This window comes from Amblyomma maculatum, chromosome 10, assembly GCF_055883805.1.
Source record: "Amblyomma maculatum isolate TAMU_Amacu chromosome 10, ASM5588380v1, whole genome shotgun sequence".
NCBI lineage: Eukaryota > Metazoa > Arthropoda > Arachnida > Ixodida > Ixodidae > Amblyomma > Amblyomma maculatum.
The window spans coordinates 51,380,350-51,401,789 of NC_139353.1; the positions used below are offsets into that span (position 1 = coordinate 51,380,350).

General features: G+C 44.2%; 2 protein-coding genes across 5 annotated transcripts in view; one reads left to right on the plus strand and one right to left on the minus strand.

The window, feature by feature from the left end:
• Window positions 1-16,268, plus strand: part of LOC146176375 (ras-related protein ORAB-1-like) — a 47,964-nt gene extending 31,696 nt beyond the window's left edge. For 2 of the 4 annotated variants that reach the window (XM_084582714.1, XM_084582715.1), the window contains one exon: window positions 11,649-16,268. In XM_084582714.1, the coding sequence (XP_084438840.1) occupies window positions 11,649-11,783 (135 nt within the window). In that variant the 3' untranslated portion in view covers window positions 11,784-16,268. Of the gene's footprint in view, window positions 1-517; window positions 605-1,225; window positions 2,253-11,648 lie in introns of those variants that run through there. The other 2 variants (XR_014701524.1, XM_084582709.1) reach the window with 2 other exon arrangements.
• A 4,230-nt stretch (window positions 16,269-20,498) lies between these two features.
• On the minus strand, window positions 20,499-21,440 carry LOC146176376 (luciferin sulfotransferase-like). The gene has a single exon (XM_084581293.1). It carries the CDS (start codon window positions 21,438-21,440, stop codon window positions 20,499-20,501), a length of 942 nt encoding a protein of 313 aa, XP_084437419.1.

Below are 21,440 nucleotides of genomic sequence, written 5' to 3' on the forward strand. Positions count from 1 at the left end.
GTCCCGCAAAGCGTTAGTCACCTGCAGAGCTAGTAGCCGGCTTTATTCTTTTAGTGTGCAGCAAGCCATCTTGCTTTCTCTTTATCCTTCGAGGTTGCGACGATACAAAAGATAAAGGGCAAGCCGGATTAAAAGACTAAAACATAAAAGGAGAGTTCTGATAGCAGTGCCAAGTGGGGAAGAATGTACCTGACATGGCGATGCATCTTATCTCCTAGGCGTATGACCTGCTGAATAGTGCGCGTTTCGGATGGTCACTTACTGCTTGTGTAAACGCAGTGCCGCCTGCAGCAAAATGCGGCAGGCGCACGTTTTATCGCAGAACACCAGAACAGGGAAGATAGAGGGAGAGGGAGAGATGGGGCAAAGAAAAATGAAAGAAATACGCTTTACTGCCATTCGTAATGGTACGCCAGTCCGGGCGTTGCTGAGTCCGGGCCCAATTTTGCCTTGTAGGCAGTCCGCCCTTTTGAAACCCAATATCCCTTGCTGAGCTTGGATTCTGGCCTACTTCCAGGCTCATTGATCTACGCCGCCCCCTTAGGAGTACTTCAGCTGTCTCGGAAGCTATTGGCTTGCGAAGGTGTTGTCTTACCGAGTCAAGGTATGTTTTTATCTTAAATAATGAACTCTTACTGCATGTAAACGACGTTATCCCGTTGCTCACTGTTACTAAAGCATATGCCGCAACTGCGCCCAATGACCTCGAATGGAGATCTAGCATTTGAAGCATTCAGTCGCATCTGTAACTTTATCGTCTGGTTAAACACACATCAGCTTATGCAACGGATATTGCCGAATCTCTGGCCATTCCTTATCCCCTCTACTTGATATTTTGCTAGTCTTGCGTGTCAAAATTTCTCCCTGACTCTCTCTAGCAAATATTTTACGTTGAGGTGTATTTTAAATAAGAGTTTTGTTCGTTGCTCGAGGCACGAACAGTCTGCTGAAAGTTATAATGAAACAAGCAGGTCAATGATATGATGTAGCATCTATTTACCCTTGTCAATTACATAGCACGTCCAGGGTCCCGTTTGTGATATTCTCGCTAGAGCTAGCACAGGTTCAATCTTATTCTACTATTTGCCTAAAATACAACTGAACATTCCACATCCGCCTTATATAGTACGGAGAGAGTAGGGAAAATATTCTAAACTTTAAGCTACGAGGACCAAGAATACATTTTAAATGACACCTATTCACACGTGTTACGTCGACTTTCCAGGGCAGCAAGAGTGGAGTATGGACTTGCAGGTATATAAATACGTGGATGGATTGTGGGTGCACAAGATCTTCCACGAGGACGTGTTGCGCAGCGCGTTCAACTACAAACCGCGTCCAGACGACCTTTTCGTCGCTACCTACCCGAAGTGTGGGACGACGTGGACGCAATTCCTTGTACTTAGCATTCTGAACCGGGGTGAAACACCAAAGAACTCCACCGAGTTCATGCTTGCCTCTCCGTTCCTGGAACTTATGGGCGCCGAAGCGGCGGAAAAAATGGTCAGGCCGGGACCCATCAAGACGCACCTACCTTTTAACAAAGTGCCTTTCTCCGACCAGGCTAAATACATCGCTGTAGCAAGAAATCCATACGACGTGTGTGTGTCCTTCTACTACCACATGTTAGGGTTCACACCCAAGTGGGTAGAGGACGTATCTTTTGGAAGATTCCATGAGCTTTTTATTTCTGGCTTGCTTTCTTTCGGCGACTACATCGACCATTTGTTGTCTTGGTACAAGCAACGAGATTTGCCAAACGTTTTCTTCTTTACTTTCGAAGACATGAAGAAAGACCCTGTCCTCTGGATGCTGAAGATAGCGGACTTTCTTGGAGAGCAGTATGGAAGTGATCTTCGGAAAGATCCGGCTTTGCTTCAGAAAGTGTTGCGTGCCTCAAGCAAGGAGAACATGAAGCAAGTACTCAGCGACAAAAAGTATTTTCTGAAAAATTTATTGGACCTGCCACCCGAGAAAGCGCTTAAGTCAATGGAGGTGCACCGTGAGTTTCTGAACGAAATGCAGGGTATGCACGAATACCGAGAATTTGTACGCAAAGGTACCGTTGGTGATTGGAAGACTCACTTCACGCCCGACCAAATTGAGAAGACAAAAGCGTGGATCAATGAAAAGACCCGCGGTTCGGACCTTATGCAACTGTGGAACAATGCTGATTTGCCTTAACTTTACTAACCGAGGTAACGTGAGTAGGCAAATAAAACTCACCGCCAGTCAGTCTTTTTTTTTTAAAACGGCTGCATGCAGCTCCGTGCACACCAGGGTATTCTTGAGCATTTTTCTAGTGCGTTCTTCGATTCCAATATTTTTTTATTTGTGTCGCCCACAGGGTATCCTCTATGTGCGAAAACAACTCGATCAGACGTGACTTCGCCTCTTCTTCAAGACAACCGCAATACTTCAGCTTCTGTGTGACACGGAAGACCACTCCAGTAGATACACTCTTCTGAAGTGTAGAAAAGAGAGCAGCGACTTTTTCTAGTCTCCTCTGTTTGTGCAGAATAAATTGTATGAGTGGTTTGAAGCTATAAAAAGTTTTCGAAAATATTCGATTCACTTGAAAAGCAGATGTCATTTTACTGTTAGGCAGGCGAAGACATTAAATCTGAGAATACTGAGGGCAATAAGTAGTGAAGATCTGAAACACGGGCTACAAGTGTGTGCTAATGACCATGTACCTAGGTCTTGTAACACAATAAATATGAACAGGAGAAACAATCTTGTTTATGTATGACAATTAAGGAGTGCAGGGTACGACAGGAAACATGCCCAGTCTTTCAGAAATTGCGGACATTGTGTTGTACACGGTACGAATGTTTCTCGCGTTCACACTTTAGCGAAGCAGGTACATCAGGAAGTAGCCACGGGAGTTCATGTGTGAGATTTAAAAAACATCAAATATATTTCACTGCTATCCCTGTGGTATCCACTAACACAGAAACTGCACCGGCCTAAGTATTGGGACTCCAATTTGCGATATACCACAAATATCAACATCTATGAAAATTTGACGTATTATTCTATTGACACTTTGATGCATTCAATGCAAGAAGGAATTTATGTGGTTCAATTACAAAACTGGCTTGTCGGATTTCAAGAAGTACCTAATGTGCCATCTAATAGAACGATGCTTCTGTTCAGCTGCATTTATTTTGTTTGTAGTGGTGCAGTAAGGGGTGCAGTATTAGAAAGAGAGAGAAACAGAAAACACATTTTCATTAAGGAGCGTAACAGCACTTTTAACAAACAATTATTTCCTGTGTGTCGCTCAATTTCTTACTTTACAGTAATTTCCCCGCTACCCCATATATTTGCTTTTGCAATAGCCCTTCTTTTGCCAGCAAATGTCCCAGTTGTCGAATCACGTGGTTGCAATGCAAAGGCCGAAATTCTGACCTGAAAAGCGAAGCGCAAGAGAAAAAGAGAGGTGTACAATACGTGCTACGAGTAGATTACCACTTCGCCAATTCATGCATGCTAGCTGCTTTGAACTTCTCCAAGGGAACCACATCATAAACGTTGTCATTAAAGAAACCTTTATGACTTTTATTGCGTCACTTTTCAACGCTTATATGGCAGCAGAAATGGAGTAGCGTGTACGTATGCTTAAAATCATCGCCTGCCCTAGGCGTCTGAGAGCGTGTTAATGCTTTCCTTGTGATATTACGCGACAATTGCGTAGCCCGTTATGCCTTAAGCGGTGATGGCTGTGGAATTATTACTCTCTACTCAGAACGTTTGGCGCCAAGCACTGATTCTTCAGCGGTTTGTTCGACTTAACGAGACCTCATGATATCAGAACGTTAGGAGGATCTGCCAACTGGGTCACTCATATGAGCTATAGAAGCGGATTAACAATCGACATTCAAGTGCTCTTGGATAGAATCCGGCAGGCTGCAGTCCTAAGCGACGCCGGCACGTTCGTACGGCTTGGTAACAGTGGGGCTTTACATGTCGGACGGTATATCTTTTATCTCACATATAAATTTATAATTTTATCTTTCTCCTGCACGCACTACCTTATGCGATTACCGCGCATCTGTGACTCCGGCTCCCTGCATATATAGTGCCGCGTTCGACAACGACGTTCTGCATCGCCTGGGTATGCGGGCACTGCTCCCAGAGGGATTATGTCAATATTCCTAAAAGGCCGGAATCGACTATCTATTATATATCCAAGTACAAGCTGGCTATAAGGCTCTCTAATCGGTAATTACGTCAGGCTAGCCCCTACAACATGTAGTTTTGGCATTTCTTAATCACATTTTTCATCTCCTGATAGAGCCTGCCAGTATAGTGTAGTATGCAGTATCCTACCGTCTACTCTCACTGCGCTCTCCGCAATGACAGTTGTAACATTGTCGGTCATTGTCTTAACAATGAGATTGTCGTCCTGGATTAAAGCCAAAAAATATGTTCTGCTGCGAGATCTTCAAATTTTCTGCTTTTTCTCTTACCTCTAAGTTTTAGATGGGCTTCTTCCTTCCGTTCCCTATTCATGCGTCTAGGCTAATTAGAGACCTCATGCTGTGGTAGCTATCGCACGTTTCCAAGGGCCTCCACATCCTGCATGATGTAAGGGTGACTACACAGTGTGAAGTCTAATTCCTGTTTACTCTCGCCATAGGGACTCTGCCACCACGTCCACTTTCTGTTCTGCTGTTTGTGGCAGCAGATACTCATCATTCACAACTTCTTCCATCGTTCAAACATTACTAATACTGCGGGAACAATTCAGCTGTTAAAGCTTGTCTTGTGACGGAAAGACAAATTGCTGTAAGAAGGCGCAATTAAACACGGAATCCTTACAATATTTTTGTTTTCAATCTTTGAAGTCCTTGTTTAGCGGAGGAAAGCAGTACTCTTGCAGAAATAAACAGCTATTTTAATTTATACTCTTGTATAATTAATGAAGCTACCAAAAGAAATATTCTATTTCCGCAGAAAAGCCCCACAGGGGGAACTCTGATAGTGGAATATTTGCCACTTTTTAAGCGTCTCCCTCAATAAAGCATGTTCCACGTGGAGGAGGAGGATATTGAAATACCTTTTTATTGGTGAAATATCAAAGAAAGTATAAAGGCTATGGACAAGATTTATACAGGTGCTCGGGTCCTGCCTACAGCGCTATGTGCCGACATTTGTGCTTCTCTGTTACCTCTAAGCCCGACCACCTATGCGAAGTTGTACGTCCAGGTCAAGACAGAGGAACGCAGTCTCCCACTGACTTTGGTAAGAAATTTGCTTGCTCAGAGGTGCTCAGCCCTCGGCACACTTGAATACTATGTGATGGAGGTTTCCTTTGGAATGATTGAAGTGGTTGCGGTGGATGAGTATGTATAATATTAATAATTAAGGTGGTGGCAAAGTGCATGTACGCAAAGTGATCCGCGAGGGTAGCCGGTAAACGGAAGCCATTAACGCGGTCGCGTTATATCGTTAAAGCCGGAGTTTAGGTACGTGCCCCGAAAATTTGCTCTTTTTTCTGTGGCACACCCCGTGCAGCGATTTTCCCACATATGGAAAGCTGGCAGCCCTTGTTCTTCGAGGCGCCTACAGTGACGTTCCCGGCTTTTAGCCGGTGGGTCGTGTGACAATTAGAGCGATGTCCCCTCTCGAGTCCAGGCTACCCGTTTAAATGCGTCGCGGGACAGGCACGTCACCCGGCGGATAATGCCTAGCCGGCGTCTGCCCTGTGAATACTGCTCGAAACGCACGAAAAAAAAAACATCTAAGATATGATATAATAGGGCAGATACTGGCATCTGTGAGCCATCCTAGAAAGCGCTACGCATTTCCTGCTATGCCTTCTACGTGCACATATCTCGATGGCGAAACATGGCTACAAATGTTTTAATGACCCAGCACCTATTCTTTTTTCTTAGTCCCAATTCCGCCTGTGTTACATCCAAACAGTACTAAATATATAGGCAGAAATTAAAGTGGTACCAATTTTTTACAGAAGCTCACTGGTCACCTACCGCGTATGCTACTAATTATAGCTGAAATAATTATCCCACAAGGCCTCTCCGCAGTAGCGCCACGGTTTGAGCGCTCAACTGCTGTGTCCGAGGATCCAGAATCAAATCCTGGCCGCGGCCGTTTTTCTATGGGGGCGAAAAACGAAAGGCGCCTGTGTGCTGTGCGATGCAAGTGGGCGTTAAAGAACCCAAGATGGTGGAAATTTCCAGAGCACTTCACTACAGCGTCTCTCATAGCCTGAGTGAGATCTTGAACGTTAAACTCCTTAAACCAAACCAAACCAAACCAAATTAACGCTAAACGTAATATGAAATTTATTCGGCGAACACAATTTCTGACACTTAGTTTAACGTCCGTCAAAATTTATCGGAAGGGCTTTATGTACGTCCAAGCTGTACATTATCGCACCTGTCGCTGTCGGACTGATAAGAACGAAGAATGGCTGAGTTACTGTTCATTTGCTCCAAAACAGCAGTTTCTGCTCTTTGTGTAGGCACAGCGCGTAAAAAGAATATATTTGGATTGCAAAGGTATCTATTTGAAAGACATCTTCCATTGATCGCAAGAAAACAAGAGGTTGTTCTATTCATACCATTGTAGCCGCGGGGATTGTTAAAAAAGAGCCGCATGTTTAAAATTGCTGGACCCCTTTTGACTGCACTAAAAATATGTTCCCGTTCTTCTTCTTGTGAACACAAATAATAGGCATTACTTTCTTCAGTTTGATTGCTATGTGTGCTCGATGCAAACGCATAATCTAATTTTGAACCTCACATGTCTTGCCGAAGGCCCCAGTCAGGTGACTTGTATGTCCCCTCTTGCCTCAGTTCCACGATAAAACTATATTTTGCTACAAATTTCACTAAATAAACTAACAAACATCAAGTGAGACAGCAATCTTTGACCATGTTCGTGCAGGCACTGTCATGAAAAGTTAAACATAAGTATTACGGGAGTGCGTGCACAAAGACTGCTTGGAGAAAAACATCGACCGAGTTCTTCGTTTTGTGTAAGGAGGAAAGTTGTCATGAATACATACATCAGCCAGACTGTAGAGTGCTGCAGCTCAGTATGAATACATAAAGCAGTCGCCGTTCATAGATTGGACGAGGTCATCATAGACGATGAGAGTGAATGACGTATGCAGTCTATACGAATTTCAAGTGGTATTTCAAAGCACGCAGCATGTCAATGAAACCCTTTGTCGTTCTCAATTCGAACTGTACAGGAATTAAAATATCTAATTTTATGTTTCTAACATAAATAAAAGCCGGCACGCTCACGACTACCGGTGTGGCCTGAATAGCATGATGCGTTTAAGCGCCTGCCTGTTTCCTTATTTAGGGCGCCTATTCTCCCCGGTCAGCATGAGCGAATCAGAGAGGCCACAGGCAAGCTCAGGGTTTTCCAAAACCTTGATACGTGGTTTGTCAGTATGCATATCTCATTCTAGGCATTAAATATGAATATACGTGCGTTCGCGTACATGCTCTATTCTCAGCCGAAATAACGGTTGTGGCAGCGTGATTCTTTTTCACACGGCTACGGATCGCACATCAAGCCTCGATATATATTAACGCGATCGATTTTCTGGCGACAATGGGACCAGGCCAAGATGCATTGGTTTCCGCCTAGAGATGGATGTGTGTATGTGCAGTGAGGAGACTGATGCAAATTGTTTAGCACGCTTGCTTCCATTCGAAGAGGGTGTTTTATAAGACAGCTGGCTTGACAGGGTGACCAGTTCTTCAGCACTAAGGTGTCGCGTTCTGCGCGTATATCCAACAAAGCGATTCACCTGAACGGTACCATTGTGAACTCGTAAGTGCCATAAAGAATTTTTTCACACTTGATCTTCTCCGCTCTCTACGACAAGGAGAGTATATCTCTTTGTATATTCAACCATTTCTGCTAAAGAACCGGCTTCTACTTAAGATTAAGACAACGCAGGGAGATATGGAACAAACAATGCTACGTGTAACGCTAAGAGATAGCAAGTGAGCAGAGTGGGCCAGCTAAATAATTCGAGTTAATGACATTCTAGTGGAAATCAAGAAGAAATGGGCATGGGCAGGGCATGTAGTGCGAAGAACGAACAACCGATGGTCGCTTAGGGTAACAAATTGGATTCCAAGGGAAGGGAAGCGTAGCAGCAGGAGACAGAAAGTTAGGTGGGCGGATGAAGTAAAGACGTTTACAAGGGTCAAATGAATGCAGCTAGCACAGGACCGGGTTAGTTGAAGTAATATGGGAAAGGCCTTCGCGCTGCTGCTGCTGCTGCTGTTGATTATTAGTATTATTATTATTATTGTTATTAATAGTAGTAGTAGTAGTAGTAGTAGTAGTAGTAGTAGTAGTAGTAGTAGTAGTAGAATTTAATATTATAAAAGGTAGTTATAATTTACACTTTTCTTGTTAATGGTAGAATATGGCGGTTGGATGCATACATTACCAATATGCGACCATTCTCACGGCGGAGGCGTTTTTATTTGAATCGTACTTATATTTGTTTATATAAATAGTGGGAGTCTAAAAATGTCAGAGCTTGTTAGGTATCGAATGGCGTTCTGTGGCCGACACACGATGCTGCAAAGTCGATGCAACGAGTGACGGCGGATATGTAACCCAGAGATGGCAAAGGATGAAGGGAGAGTCGAAGGAGGATTAAAAATTTCAAAGCAATTCGACAAACTGATCGCTTCACTTTCACTCTCACCTACCTCCCTTTCCTTACGGCGCGGTTCAGGTGTCCACAAAAACAAGTGTGACAGGCACTGCTCCTTTCTCTTCCTGTGAACCAATTATTTATATTATTTATTCCAATGGAATGGAAAAAGAGCACATATTGTTGTGGGACGCTGTGCCCGCCTAGAGATAGACACAGAAGAACGCACCAGGCAAACATCACGTGCCCCAGCGCTCTTCTTTTTTTCTCTACCCCTCGCGCTGGCGCCGTGCGCGCGTCTCGCGCTCGTCCCGCGCCTCTTCTTTTTCTGGCGCAGCGCTCCTCGGCGCGCGCTGTAACAATATGCTTTAAACGAAATAGGTATGATAACAATATCCTTCTGAAAACTGTTCTGCTGACAAGATAGAAATTTACTTTGGACATCCTCCTTTTAGTTTACAAACTTGTAAAATGATGCGACTTTTATATTCTTCGCTGTAGTCATTGTTGTTGTTGCTGTGGCTGTAGGAAGAAGGAATAAAAAATGCACGGGCCTGCTACTGGCTCTGTAGCTGAGCCACCTCCGCTGCCTCGTGCAGACAGAAGAGAAAATAGAGAAGAAAGAAAAGGAGAAGAGATCCAAAGGATGAAAGTTCGAAACTAGGGCTATGGCAGGCACTAAGAACTTCTGCGATCAAATCACAAATTCCGACATCCACAAGAAACAACATCTATGTGAACCCGATACCCAAGCACATGCACCATGAGTTACAGAAGGGTCGAAGGAAAGCCAGAGTCAAATCATTGGAAAAACAATTGTCTAAAGACGCGGAAGTTGTCTACGTGGACATAGGGGCTTACGGCGAACCTGGCAAGTTCACAATAGCTGCAGTTGACCACAAGACGAGGCCAATTATTCAGGCTTCGATCTATGCCAAGGATCCTGCGGAAGCGGAATCACTGGCAATAGCCATCACCATAAAAACACAAGACAACCAAAAGAAGTCATCACACGTAGTGACGGACTCCCAACCAGCCTGCAGGGACTACCTGGCCGAGAAACCTCACAAAAGAGCGTGTGCAATATTACGTTCCATCTCCCAGACGCACACAATTACATGGACACCTGGACACGAAGGCCTAGAAGGAAATGAGGTAGCGAATGATCTAGCCCGAGCTCTCACAAACCGGGCGGATCCCCATCCCTACCTCATTCCTCTCCTAGGACCCTACGGCGACAGGCTGGAACACCTACGGTTAGAAAGAAGAATTTTCTCACCACCACACAAACAACTTTCTTCCTCGGACGCTATAGACTGGAGAAAAATACAAACACATTCCCTAATCTTCAAATTTTAAATAAGATAAGCCCAACAAAATACACGAGTTACTGTCCTTGGTGCGGTGCAAGCCCCACACTCTATCACATCTCTTGGGAATGCCAGGACAAACCTGACCCAACGTTAATAGTGCCATGCCCGACACACGAGCAGTGGGAGGCGGCCCTGACCAGCGACAACCTGGACCAGCAAGCCTGGATTATCCAGCTAGTCCGCAAGTCAGCTGCTGCCAGCGGAGCCCTGGACTAGGGGCACCGACCACCCAGCTCCTGCGAATTTTTACTGATTATATGCTCATTAAAAGTTTTCTCTCTCTCTCTCTCTCTCGATTCCCCGGTGGGAGACAAGGTTATTATTTATAAGTATCGATTCAATGGCAAAAGCTCGACACTTTAGCTGATAACAGCGATGGGCCATTAAAGGCTTTCGCCTTATAAAATCAGACTGCCATGGCATTTGAATTCGCGTTACACCTATGCCACGGGCAGGAGCTGCCAGCTCGGGTAACTCCTTTCGTATGGGAGGGTGTTATCAGAATCAGCCTGCCAGAACCGTTTGCACTCTCGTTACCCCTACAACACGCAGGCACGTCCATACGGCTTGGTTGAAGCGTGACTTTATATGTGGGCTTGTAGCTTACCCTCGCGCGTCATACACTTAAAGGATGAGCTTAAGCGTCCCCAACAATGTAGCACTTTACACTGATAATTCGTGATTGGAGAATAATGTAGCAGGCAAAAAAAGCTTCCGCCGTTGCTTTCGTAGTTCAACTAGGGTTAACCAGAGTTAAACCACAACTATTTTTTTAATTATCTCTCTTACGCTAGACAAGAGAAATGAGGTCACCAGGTCATGACGTCGCAATATCGCGATATCCCGTGGAATCTCGCGATGAAGTGCGACACTTCTTGCGAACGGATTGACAAGACCGCGAGCAATTGCCGTTAAGGGCTTTCGCCTTAAAACGATTAGTAAGAGGGCAAACGTGTTTACTGTTGCTCACACTAACTTTTGCGACTCATAAGTAAGTTCAATAATTGTATTAGTAATTGTAGCATACGACGGAAACATTAAATAAATGATGGTCGATTATCTGATGGGCTATGGAACGCAAAATGGTAGGGGCAACATTAAGAGATAGGAAGCGTGCAGAGTGGGTCAGAGAAATAACTAAAGTTACCGACATTCTAGTGGAAATTAAGAAGAAGAAATGGGCATGGGCGGGACATGTAGTGCGAAGAGAGGATAATCGATGGTCGCTTAGGGTAACAAACTGAATTCCAAGAGAAGGAAAGCTTAGCAGGGGGCGGCAGAAAGTTAGGTGGGCGGACGAGGTTAAGAAGTTCGCGGGGGTCAAGTGGATGCAGCTAGCACAGAACCGGGTTAAGTGGAGAAATATAGGAGAGGCCTTCGCCCTGCAGTGGGTATAGTCAGGCTGATGATGATGATAATGATGATGGTTGATTATCAGTGGTTACCCATCTCTTTCATCGTCAAACATAGTGCTGAGATATTGCATTAGGGGCAATAGTTACACTGACAATGCAGTAGCAAATGTGAACTAAATGTTGAAGGAAGCAATTAATGAACAAAATGGGAGTGAATTACAGTTTTAATTGCAATAAATGCATTTTTATTTACAGATCGCAGTACAAGATACCAAGGAGAAAGCGACCACATTAACGCCGATTGAACGCTTGCCCGCTGATGAGAACAACTGCTGGGGAAGGTGCATGCTCATCGGAGGCGTCATCCAGCAGAAGAGCAGGGCACGCTAGGGGACATGAACAAAACGTTTTGTGTCTTTCTGCCTGTGCATAACGTTGTCACCTTTTTTTATGGGTTAAGTTTTAGTAGTTGTTTTGACTGACTTTCGTATGCAACCTGCAGTGATTCGTTTCCATTTGCTAATGAGCGTCACGTGCTCCGCTGCCGAAAGTCAAAACCTTGTGTACCTTATTATCACTGACGTTTTCTTCGCTAGCGCGTGCGTTTTTTTTTTTTTTTTCTGCAAAGTGGCTGAACAGCCGAAGGTAAAACAGTGCTCTCAACGCTCGCACGGTAAGGAATAACGACCCAAACTTCAAAAAGTATTTAGAAACGAGAAAACGAACAGAATGTGCAAGAACAAGCTCTTGAGATCTATTTCCTTACTTGCCCTCGCAGTCGATATCGCCACCGCTCTTGAGCACGCTCTTTGCGGGACTGAGACTTCTGAACGTTCTCTTTCTCATCCTCTCTCTGCTTGCGTATCTTCGTTTCTCGAGCAACGGGTTCGGAATAACGACGCGCTCGTATTCCTCAGATGCGGGAAACCTGTGGACTCCTTCGAACAAGCGCTGATGCGTATTCATCCCAGAAAAGCGAGGAGCTGGTCAGGCTGCGATGAAAAATTCATTAACGCTGTCGTCGAGCCTTACAGAAAAACGAATGTGCGAACGGTCGTCGTTGTTATGGCACCCCATGGAAACAAGTCCTTGTGCATGCAGAGGCTTTTAGCCCATCGTTTCGCACCGTATTTCACAGAATGGATCACTTTTCACGACGAGCACTTTCCATTAGAGCGCAAAACGCTAGCAGCGCTGAATACTAGTGCCTCTTTGTGCGGTGGATGCCCACGTTTCTTGAGGTTGAGAGGAGCACAGGGAACGCCGACGGCTGCTTGCAGGGTGTCGGTGTTCTCTCGAATGTGTTCTTTGAGGAGCGGCCTTTCGAAGACGAGTTTTACGCTGCCCATCGAAAGTAATGAGTTCACATTCAGTTGTTATGTTATCCAGATCAGTCCTGCTCGCGTGATAGACACATGCCAATTCGCGGACTTTCAGATAATATACGCCGCGCTTAGAATGCAGAACGTTACACTGATGTTTAAGCATCATCGCAACCTTTATCACGCTTTTGCAGATCTGCATCTTGGTAAGAGTGAAGTACTCATGTCATTTATCGTAGCCGATTCCTCGTCCTTCGCCGTGGCGCACCTTAGTCCAATTTTGCTCTACAGCAGAGAAAAATTCTTCACGTGGAGGGGCTCTTATACTCCCGAACTCTCCTTCTTCACCGTGCTGCTGAATTCTAGTTCGGCTGTTATTCTTATTGCTCTCGCTATTTCGGCCTCATCTCTGGTGCTACTGTGCGGAAGCGTGTTCGAATTCGGCGAGCTTTCTCGTGATACTCGTCCTATATTCTTTCTTATTGCCTCTTTTCTCTCTGTGTCAATACCCATGGGCCGGGGACGACGAGGAAATCTCCGCCGCTGGTCGTGTCGCAAAACATTCCTTCTGCTTTGGCTCCTGCCGATAATGCCGCTGTCATCCTATTTTCGGGGAGAAGTGACCTCTCGCCTGAGTGTCTTGGTGGCACCAAATTTCATCGACACAGCTGAGGAACTTCAGGACGCCTTCGATAACGAAAAACTGGTGCCTTGTCTCATGAGTGCGAGTCGTGTGTCGAAGTTAATCCGTAACGACACCTCGGGTATTAGCCGAGCCTTCGACGCAAACCTGAGGCGCGCTTATTACAAAGGGGCGAGGAACTCTCGGCTTCTTTTCAATACCACTGAAGCTTGCATGAGCTGCGCGCGACGACCGGGCTTTGTCTGTTTTGTGATAGGAATGGACGAGTGCAGGAGGTCGAAGTACAGACCAGAATACGTCGGATCAGTCGACTGGCTTGGCCCTTTACTCTTCACGCACTGCGTCCGAAAAGACTACGTTCACGCCCAAGTATACAGCAATCTCTTGCGCCGATTGCTAGAAACTGCCCTGTTCCCCAGGTATAAGGGATGGAAAATGTGTGGTCCAGGCACGGTAGTCCCAGAAACATGGGATGACTATAACGAAGGAGCGTTAGTGTCGCAGATTAAAGAACACTCAGCCTTCTTTGCTTTCTATGGCGGCCTTTTATTGCTCTCATTCATTACATTTTGTTTCGAATTAGTGCTGGGTAAATATTCCTGGCGGTTGAGATTATGACATAAAGTGTGGCAGAGGTAACTAGCTTTAATGCGATGGAAAACGTGCCCACGTGGCAATATCATTAAGAGCTATACTATACAGGACTGGGACCTGTGGTCGGCCCAGGCCGCAGCGACCGCGTGTCGACGGAAGTGAAGCAAAAGGTGATCGGGCTTTTCCGGAGCCCTCTACTACGGAGTCTCTTAGAACCTAAGTCGCTTTTGGACATTAAACGCCGTAAGCCAAACCAAACCAAATGCAGGCACTTTTGCAAGAGGCTCGTTACCTTTCACCGTGTGACACTAGTTTGCTCAAACTCTGTATGAATAACGGGGGAGATAGTGTCTAATCTTATTTGAACACCACTAATTATTATTTTGTCTTTTCTGCCAGAAAGAACAAGTGGCTGTGGAATCTCTATAAATTATAATCTTTGCAAATGCTTCTCCCATACGCTCTTGCCATTTGCTCGGATTCAAGTGGAGTTTCTCAAATATTGTGTATATGCTCCTCGTATGGTCGAAAACGGAGCGTAGAAAAGGTACACGAATAACCAGTGAGAGACGGCGCAAGCAGGAATATTCAAAAAACTTTACTTTACATTGCATATGGTTAATTCATGCCAAACATCCCAGACACTGCTCGCGACCACCTCTGATTTGTTTCAAAATAAATTTATGAAAAACTGTCGTAACGTGCGTATAATCTGTGCATAAAATATTCCTGCCGAAAACAAATTGTGACCTCAGAAAGTTTGAAAATTTCAAAAAATCATGAGATAAGGTAGAGCTCAATAAATATATTTTTAAACTCTCCGCGCATTTTTCATGAGAAATCATTGTTTGCTAGCCCCATTAAGAGACTAGTCGGTGACATGTACAAAAATTGTAGATAGAGTTACAAGCCTGCCACTGGCAAGTGGTGCTTTGGCCGGTTGATGAAATGTAAGCTCGAAGGTGGTACGTCTATGTTTATTTATGTCGGTCCTCTTCACCGGGGCAAGCAGTAATTGTCAGTCGGGTTAAATCGCAGAGCTCTGATTGGTCGGTTGTCTATATGACGTCATGAAGCCACATGTTACGGCCGAATTTGCTAGAGTGTCCAACTAAAGTATCGTATTTGATATGGGAACGAAACCCACAAGCTGATTTGTTTATCTGACATGCGCAGCACCCTTATTTGTGCCTCCTTCAGAGAAGATGAATATTTGTTAATATTAAAAACCAATTTATACGCCCTGTTGTGACTGTGCTGACGTCTCCCCTCTACCCCCCAGGGGGCAGGAGACCCATTGATTGGTTAGGAAATAAAATTTACTGATATTTACATCGCCGCTACACTCAAGCCCGTGACGTCTTTTCCATTAAGAACAAGCTTCCATTGTTTTCAAATCAAGGTTCTGCAGCCTACACCTCCAGTTCCAAAGAAAAAGTAGCACTCCGCGCTTTCCCTCCACTTGTAAATTATTAGCCAGATGACGCAACACTTACATTTAGTTTTGGGGCCTTTTGCTACCTGATAAAGGGGATATATTTCGTTAGAGCGTGGCGCCCTACAGGTAAAGACCAACATCAATTAGTCGTCGGCGCCCCTTCAAAATATATTGGCTTTAAAATGCCCGAGTAAGTCGTATGTGAATTCCGGTGCGCCGTCCCATTATTACGCTGAAACTCCACGTAATCCTTAAAGCTATGTAGGTATCCATTCGGAGCTCCTTTAACCTTTTAATACCACATCTACAAATTTGTACATGATATATGAGTGCTGAGGTCTTTGGCAGGCAAAAACCAGCCTTTTTCTACAGCTTCTGTACCTTTCCAAGTGCGAATAAAACAGCATCTACACCAGTTCGATTGGAGATTTCATTGCATGATGGGATTCGTTGTTTATGCACACTTGCCATAAGTATACAATTTCGCCCAGCACGTAGAGTACATGTATAGCGTTGAGTATGATGATTATCCTTTGGTGCAATTTTTGGAGTCGCAGTTATAAAGATCAATGTACTGATCATTACGCTGAAACTCTCAGTTGAAACATAGAGACTGTATTTGGTCCAGAACCACAGTTTATCGCAACGGTTGGTCACCCGAGTTGGCTGAGATGTTTTCTCCGCAGCTAAGAACTTGAAATTGGTTAGGCTTGGTTTATGTATTTTAATGTCCCAAAGCAAAGAAACTGGAAAATATTCGTGAAGTAGACAGTTGTAGCTGCGTGCTGCGTACAGATGTTAAGAGACAGCAGACAGATTACTGGGAAGGCAGCTAGTAGACAAAAAACCTTACGGTGCTCTGAAATTTTATGTAGCCATTGGAGAAAATTACAAGTTGTTGACATCATGTGCTTTCTACTTTTGTTTTTTAAGAGTGGTTTATCTTCCTACTCCCTCCAAGTTTTGCAAGGCAATGTGCTTTAATCACTTGGTCGCAAAGTTATGGCTCATCGGACAGCGATGACTTACTGCACAAAGGTTGCAGCCATTGTCTTCTCATTCTAGAAGAAACCAAGAATATTCGTACAATTTCGGGAACAATTATTGTGTATTCAATTCCCACTGTAAATAAATGTGAATATTGTAAAAGTTCTTACACAAAAAACTACTGTAGCCACTGAACAAGGGCACCGAGAAAGAAGAACCAGGGAACGAGGGCATCAGTAACGGGCCTACACTTCAGCGTCCCCTACTTCTTCCGATTGCGGTCTCTTTTCTTCTACCTCTAACACGCGCCACTGCCCTCTCCTCTGGAGCACCGCCCCGATAAGGTGTTACTGTCAGGTAGAAGGGCGGAGAAAAATAACGTACAAGAGTTACATCATGAGTCTGACCTCACAGAATAGACTGCATGTTGCCTGAAGGTCAGTCGAGGGGTCGGTGGCAGTGTAAGGCTTCTTTCGCACCACGTGCACAACGTCGCTGATCTTGCTGTTGTGCGATGAGCGAGATGGTGAGGCTGGTGCAAATTCATACGTCGCGTCGCTGAGGCGACGGACAACAAGGTAAAGGCCGAAGTAACGGCGCAGTAATTTTTCGGACAGCCCGCGGCGACGAACGGGAGTCCAGACCCACAAATAGTAACCTGGATTGTAGGTAACGTAACGGTTACGTAGTTTGCAGCTTCGAGCTTCGACAAATGAGCTCACTTTTTTCAGGTACTAAGTTGCGTAAACGTAACTCCGCTCTCATGCGTTTCATTCGAATATACCAGCTCAGAGCAGCTTTTCGTTGCCTCTTTTTTTTTTTTTTTTTTTTGGCACTGCCTTCAAAACAAGAAACTATCCGAAGTCATCTAACCTCTATATCTGATCGAACGGCAATAAGCAGCTCAAAGCTAAGAGGTCGACAGATTTAGCAGTAAGTGTACGTTTATTCTTTTTTTTATATATATAAACAATGCAGCGGGACCGCGGGCAGATGGTATGATCTCTTTTATCTTTGTAGCGTTTCTAGGACTAGAGGATAGGCTTTAAAGACTGCTTTTAGCCCATTTAGGATTGCAGCTGGAGGGAAAAAAATGATAAACCAAGGAAACAACAAGGTCATGGAGCAGGCAGCAGCTGTTGCTGTTTGTCGAGCCTGCGACCTCAGACTTCAAGAGTGTCTGGGCTGAGATAAAAAACGGTGAACGCAAGGGACTTTTTTTTTTCTTCTGTCTATTGAAATAGAGATAAGATTATCCATCCTGTCGGCGTAATATACAGAAATAAGTAAAGAAGGTCTTGTCTACAATACTCTTCACTGCAACAAGAACATTTGGACAGAGTAAATCCGTTTAAGGAATAAGAGCAGCATATTCCCAAATATTGCGTGCACAAATATTGAATTTATTTTAATTACTTCCTATGAGGAATTACGAAAATCCGTAAAGCACTGCTAAGAGGAATAAACAGAGATAATGAAAGTGGTAAGTCTAATTCTATGCAGCCTTAGCCTGAATTCCAACAGCGCTCCACGAAGTGGCCCGATGTCACGCGTTGCGAATGAGATTAGGTACTTTGTGAAGTTATGGCAATGTGCCCGCGCTTTGTATAGAAAGCTGTGAATAGGAAGCCGATGCTAGAAGCATTTCTCCTGCAGCGACTGCTGACAGGTTGAAGGTGGTGATGGATTCTGTAACATATGACTAAGTAAAACAATAAACGCAGTAAGATATCTGAAATACATTATTATATATTCATGTGAGCTCGTGCCAATAGGCATGTCGAGAGAAAAACCAAACAAAACATACTTAGCAGTATTAAAAACATAAACAGAACATAGGGTTTCATAGATTCAATTTTTGGAACTGAAACGGCAAGATTTCTGGAACTATGTTTTGCTCACTCAATGAGGCAAGGCGTGACAAAGCTTTTTTAAGTATTAAAAACGAATGCAGAGGGTTCTAGGTTTTTTCGCTAGATATTTTCAAGATATGAGAAACAGAATAATGCTGAACGCTTCTCAGGGGCAGCGCTTCTACACATTACCATCCCTCTTACCTTACCCCCGCCTGCACCTGTCTCCCCCGACACATTCACACCACCATCCGCATCCTCTCCCTTTGTGCGGTGAACCTTCCCACGCAGAACCTGGAGCACCTTACATGGCGAGATGACTTTGAGACCCTGCTCCGCTAGGAGGACCCAGCAATACAAGCTTGGCTGTCAATGATATCAACCTATACGCAACATAAACACTAGTAGACTGCGTTCCCCGAACACTCTTGTTCAATAAATGAAGTTTCTTCTGTCGTTGTTTTCCGTGCATCATCCGTCTTTCTTGGCAAGTATCGCAGACAAGGAAGCTTTTTTTAATTGATCAAGAAGAATCAAAGTATTGCAGACCCATTACATATCTTGACACTCCTCCTGGGAAGGGTTACGACAACCTAGCTATATATCGTTTAACCTGGTGTCAGACGCTACTCTTGCGCTCTGTGTAGCAATCACTCAACCGAAACAGAACGCTGAACGTATTGCCGTAATACGGATTTTGACTACAGAGACTACAGAGAAAAACACCGATCTGTTTTCATATTCTGGTGGCTGGTCTACTGCTCTGGGAGGGGTATTTCTGCCATTAAATAACTACTGCACCGCCGCGCACCTCCTCTCTGACTTAGCAGCGGTTGAACAATGCTGCAAAAAAGAAACGAACTGTGTATAAAAAGAGCGTTTGCCTCGAAGAAATAAGCCCCTGAAGCTTCTTTCAAGGGATTACAAAACCAGAAAGCACTACGTTCCTTTTACATTCTTACGCTGCAAGTAATTGACGGCTCTGAGCCAACACGCTACGACTCACATACTAGGCTGGAATAGCTCAGCTAATAGACATCGCAGTGCGCAATCTTAACCACGATTCCATTGTGTTTGCTCCAAGTTTAATCAAGAGTAAGTGAATAAAACAATAACAATCTGCGTCCATTGTGTTTACTCCTAGTTTGACCAAGAGTAAATGTATAAAACAATAACAATCTGCGTTGAAAATGCTTTGCAGAAACATCTGTTTTCTTCTTCACATTGCATTCGAACACTCACATTTCTGTGAAGTATTCGAAAGCGATGATGTTGCGCTGTTTCTTTCACTTGGAAAGTAGTGGCTGAATGGTAGCGTTTTAGTGCTTTCCAACGAAGGGTTAAACTTAACTTTAAAAACATTTGCAACCCGCGCCGAGCTTCTTACCTCACACATCTCAATATCTTGTGTTAAAATAAACCGGGTTTTTTTTTTCCTGTATGCGTTAAATTACAAAGCGTGACGTTAAAGAAAATATCGCAGCGCAGCACCTGGGTGTGAACATAGTAGTAAAGAATAACAAAATTTTAGTGGCTGCACCTAATAAAGAAATGGGCAGATACTCTGTTCCTCTCATGTGTGGAGAAACGAAAACGTTATGGCATTCAAATGTTTCTAAATGCTAAATGATTATAATAATTCTTTCTCCTTCAAAAAACAGTCTACTTTTCTTTTTCAGGGGTTTATTGTGAAATATCCACAATAATTGCCGTCGTTTTTTTTTTTTTTTCATGAAGGCTCAGTTGTTTTCAGTGCCGAAGAAAACATGTTCTGTTTCTTTTTTAACCATTGTCATAAAAATCTAAGTTAACGAATATTCCATCCTGCGTTCAGTACCTTCAGAACTGCGTCATTTTTTTATATGGATCGGCGTTACATTACCTATTTCATGGATTTCCAGTTCATGCATGGTATCTTAAAGTTATTACGTGAATGACACATTTTATCTCCCTCACTCATGAACGCGGCTGCTGCCAGTGTATGACGCAGAAGAACTAGAATGGTTTGCAATGGCAGCTCAATTAGAATAACATTGAACACAGCAAAGTTACGTACACAAGCATACAAGTCATAAACGTCACGATGCCTTAAAAGCATTGTATATAAGTTCCCGCGATGACAGTGTGGAATATGCATGCTGACATTGGATGAACCGACTTAAATAAACCTCCAAGCTACTTTTATAACTATTTTGTAACTCAAATTGCAATTAGTTCGCAGCTTTCAGTTTTTCTGGAAATGAACAAATTCTTTCCGGAAAGAGCCTTCTACGATAACCTCCGTCCAGACCAAAGTTGCATAACACTGCTGTTTGAAGTTTTGGCAGATATCCATTCTTTCAGCATCAGTACCTGTTCTTCGGACAGAAAGTCCTTATAGCCTCCAACGGAGCCAGAGCGGACAAAGTTGAGCGCTCGACAATTGTCTCTTAAAAATTGTAGCCTGCTCAAAAGTTCTTCGCTGACTGCGAGTTTTCTGCAGACCCTATTCTTCAGCGCAAACTCGAAATTCGCTCGTATGTAATCCCTGAAAAACGGACGCATGTTTTCTATAGAAGACATATCCACCAGTCTCTGCAACAGTGCTGGGTCCTTGGACAGCCGTGCACCATATACTTTTCCCAGCATGTCAGCTATCCTTTTCACTTGGAGCTTTGAATCAGCATGCAGCTCTTCGTAGGTCAAGAAAATCAAGTTGGGTTCGTTGCTGTGTTTGTACCAAGGGAGCAAGCTATCTTCTAAGTAGCTTCCGTAAGCTCCGGTGCCGTCAATGAATTGTCTGACGTGGTCGCCGAAGTCCAGCTTATCTTGTTCGGTAAACCCTTGAATCCTGAAGTGGTAGTACGCCGATACACAAACGTCGTAAGGATTCCTGGCGACGTAAATGTACTTTGCATGAGGAGACAATATCAACTTGTTGAACGGCAAATGAGTCTTTATGGTACCTTCTCTCGGCATGTCAGCGATGACATTGGCACCGAAAAGATCCATGTACGGAGATTCTTTAAAAAACTGTGTCAGGTCTTTCGGAGATTCACCACCGTGAAAGATCCCGTAGGCAATGTACTGAACCCATGTTGTGCCACACTTTGGGTAGGTAGCGACAAAAACATCTCCCGGACGATGTTCGTATGCTAGTGCCGATAGTACGTCGTCGTCTGGAAAGAAGGAAGGCACCTTGACACCTTTCACAGTCTTGACTCCAATCAT

Bases quoted from the DNA above. Each gene is read 5' to 3' on its own strand.
- LOC146176376 (XM_084581293.1), bottom strand. From the start codon at position 21,440: ATGATTGGAGTCAAGACTGTGAAAGGTGTCAAGGTGCCTTCCTTCTTT.